The sequence below is a fragment of the Sinocyclocheilus grahami genome, unplaced genomic scaffold, assembly GCF_001515645.1.
Source record: "Sinocyclocheilus grahami isolate Dianchi unplaced genomic scaffold, SAMN03320097.WGS_v1.1 scaffold341.1, whole genome shotgun sequence".
NCBI classification, from domain to species: Eukaryota; Metazoa; Chordata; class Actinopteri; order Cypriniformes; family Cyprinidae; genus Sinocyclocheilus; species Sinocyclocheilus grahami.
The window spans coordinates 1,174,771-1,178,133 of NW_015505520.1; the positions used below are offsets into that span (position 1 = coordinate 1,174,771).

At 35.2% G+C, this 3,363-nt stretch overlaps 1 protein-coding gene across 1 annotated transcript in view; it reads left to right on the top strand.

Annotated features, from left to right (window-relative positions):
- The first annotated feature begins 3,287 nt into the window (after positions 1 to 3,287).
- Positions 3,288 to 3,363, top strand: part of LOC107603128 (uncharacterized) — a 4,998-nt gene continuing 4,922 nt past the window's right edge. Inside the window, exon 1 of the mRNA XM_016295841.1 lies at positions 3,288 to 3,352. Coding sequence (XP_016151327.1) covers positions 3,347 to 3,352 — 6 coding nt within the window. The 5' untranslated portion in view covers positions 3,288 to 3,346. The remainder of the gene's footprint in view (positions 3,353 to 3,363) is intronic.

Consider the following 3,363-nt stretch of genomic DNA (forward strand, 5'->3'; position numbering starts at 1 on the left):
GCAGCTCGTTTCTTCATTTGCATGTGTTGTGAGGATTTGCAGCTCGTTTCTTCATTTGCATGTGTTGTGAGGATTTGCAGCTCGTTTCTTCATTTGCATGTGTTGTGAGGATTTGCAGCGTGTTTCTTCATTTGCATGTGTTGTGAGGATTTGCAGTGTTTCTTCATTTGCATGTGTTGTGAGGATTTGCAGCGTGTTTCTTCATTTGCATGTGTTGTGAGGATTTGCAGCGTGTTTCTTCATTTGCATGTGTTGTGAGGATTTGCAGCATGTTTCTTCATTTGCATGTGTTGTGAGGATTTGCAGCGCGTTTCTTCATTTGCATGTGTTGTGAGGATTTGCAGCGTTTCTTCATTTGCATGTGTTGTGAGGATTTGCAGCGCGTGTGTTGTCAAACTGATGAAGATGTTTTCTTAATTTGCTGGTGTTTTTTCAATTTGCATGTGTTTTCTTAAATTGCAGCGCGTTGAGCTCTCTCGGCCACCGTACAAAATAATTTACTTTGCAAACTGATTCGAAACAGCACACCGAGGACATCTGCTGATCAACCACATGTTATTGCAAATGAAAAGGATTAATGCACCGAATCTTACTGCCATAAAAATTTGTATAAAAGGGCAGTCTACAATATCCTTAAATACACATTTCTGAATCTTTGAATATGTAACATATATTAATGTAATTATAATTATTTTATACATTTTTGTTTCAAATAAAATTTGTGATCATACTAATCCAATATTTGTTTCTTTTAAGAACCTCTAGTCTATTTATATTTTCTTAGCATAGTTTTTATGGAATTTATTTATTTATTCAAAAGGATAGATCATTGACTGTCACTGTGTGACTTTTTGCTCAGGGGCATTCAGTTTATTTTGAGCCAATCCCTTGAACCTAAATGGCAAAAGATTCACTGAATTCACATTTTCAGATATATGTAATGGATTAAATGTAGTATGGTCTTAGTAAATATATCTCTAAATGAAATAACCTTTCGTCAGTCTACTTGCCCAGGTCTATTATGTGTATCTGAAGGATGGTTGCAGTATAAGAGTCACATGTTCTCAAGTGCATCAGAAGGCCCGGACCTAGCTCTAAGGTGTGAAGTGGGCTTTCAAGGTGTAAAAGTTGAGCCTGATATGTATTGTTGCAGTATTGGTTTACACTAATTATTACAGTATATACAATCATGAGTCAAAGAACCCTTTCAGTACAGGTCACTTTTGTGAATCATTAAAAAGATGTTGCTGCCTGTTTCCACTAGACTTAAAACTAGGGAGTAAGTTGTGACAAAAATGTACACATGGAAGGGTTATTTTTGACTTCCATAACGGAGGCAACTTTTTTTCTTTTCTTTTTTTTTTCTTTTTTGACAATGGTGCGTGTGTGGTTTTGATTCAGAGAGAGGTGTGAAAACACACCAGTGGGTCAGTCCTGTGGTTGGAAAATGATCAAACCTTGATGTATGCAAATCATGCTTGCAAAAGTATGCACAGAGGTGCAAACAAACACTCGGTGTACTTATTTGTAACTATATATATATATATATATAGTGTGTGTGTGTGTGTGTGTGTGTGTGTGTGTGTGTATATACTACAGGTGGATTGGGTAAATATACACTGTACATGTATGCATTTTGGGAAATTATTTCTTAAATAGGTGAAACATCTTATATTCATCAAAATTAATATTTCCAGTATTTCTAATACTTAATTACAGTTTTATTTTATTCCGATTATGTCAGTGCTAAAGTTAAATGTTTCTCCGCTGATGTTCACCACAGCAGTTCTCAGTCTGTTCTGAGCAGCTTCTTCCTGTCAGCCACTCTACAGGAAATGATGTCTTATACTGTGGCCTCTGACTGGAACTCGGTTTAGTATCAGATCTTCTCCTTATATGGACAAATGATGCTTCTGTTTAAACATGACTCTGTGATTTGTGGTAGTACTTGCCACCACAGTCTTTATCAGTCAAGGCAAGAGTTTTTGTATTTTATTATCATTACTCTTTTATCACTTTGACGTTGTGATGTCGCAATCACTTGTGGACGTTTGTGGTGAACATGTGGCTCAAATGGCCTCTTGATTTCAGATTGAAAGTTCAGTCAGTTAGCAGAGACTTCTGATGTGATACAATAGCTCTATAAACTCTTATATTTTGTATGTTCTTAATTTCTGGGGTTCAAATGCTTTACGTGTAAAAAATAATGATAGCAGTTATGAAACTCACACTTACGTTTCTTAAACTTAAAACCCATTGGGCAGATATTATTTATTTTAATGTTGTATCACAAAATCTGACTGTTATTTAATATAGTAGCATACAGCATCCAAATATGCCTAATTCCCTATAGTACACAAAACACAGTACATGTAGGTCAGATATGTTTCGAAAACGATATTCATTATGACTGGGCATCCGTGATCAAACTAAGCATGCTCAGCAACCTGCCACTGGTACCATTTAAACTTGCTGAGGTGAATTTCCCAGAACAACATTGTTTTTTTAAATACTTTGCACCAATAAGCAATCTTTCCGACCACAACACTGACCTCCCTTCCAACTCTTTGATCATACCCAAATTTTTCACCCAAGACCCATTTTCAAGAGACCATATTCACAGCTCTTTCCATCACATAGGTGTTATTTATTTTATTTTCTATCTGTTAGCAGTGCTACACAGAAGGTTTCCATTCAAAGTGACATCTAGGCTCTCTAACAAGGTTTTATTTAGAATTAATTTCTTTTCTTTTTTTCTGAAGGGACCGCGTGATCCACATACTTTGATGATGAATGTAAAACAGAGCTGTCAGTCAATTAATTGCATAACAGTATTTACCAGAGAAATCTCCCAAATGAAGATAATTCAAAGTAATTAATGTGGCAGATGATTAAAACATTGACTAGACATTAAAAGTGGAACTAAAAATCTAACAATAAATGTTGAACTGGTATATAATTGTAATTTCATCATTTATTTAGCATTACCATTACAGGAAAATCTCATCAGTGTATAGTCACGCTTAGATTGAAGACAAAAACTAAAAATTATGTTTTGTGAATTCAGTGCAAAAATGCTATAAATTTAGGGCCATGAGCTCTTCTACTTCCTTTATTTTTATATGAAATTATGTATGCAAGTACGTCTTTATGTAGGTGTTTGTGTACACACACACACACACACACACACATATAATTATGGAAAGTTGTTGTTCTTTAGCATATAGGGAAGTGTAAGACTATATAAAGGCAAACCTCTTTGTGTTTCTCTCTTTCAGTCTCACTATCAAGGAGGGACATAAAACCTGTCTGATGGTCATATGGCCAAACCCCATGATCTTTAATGATGCCTGTAAGTATACA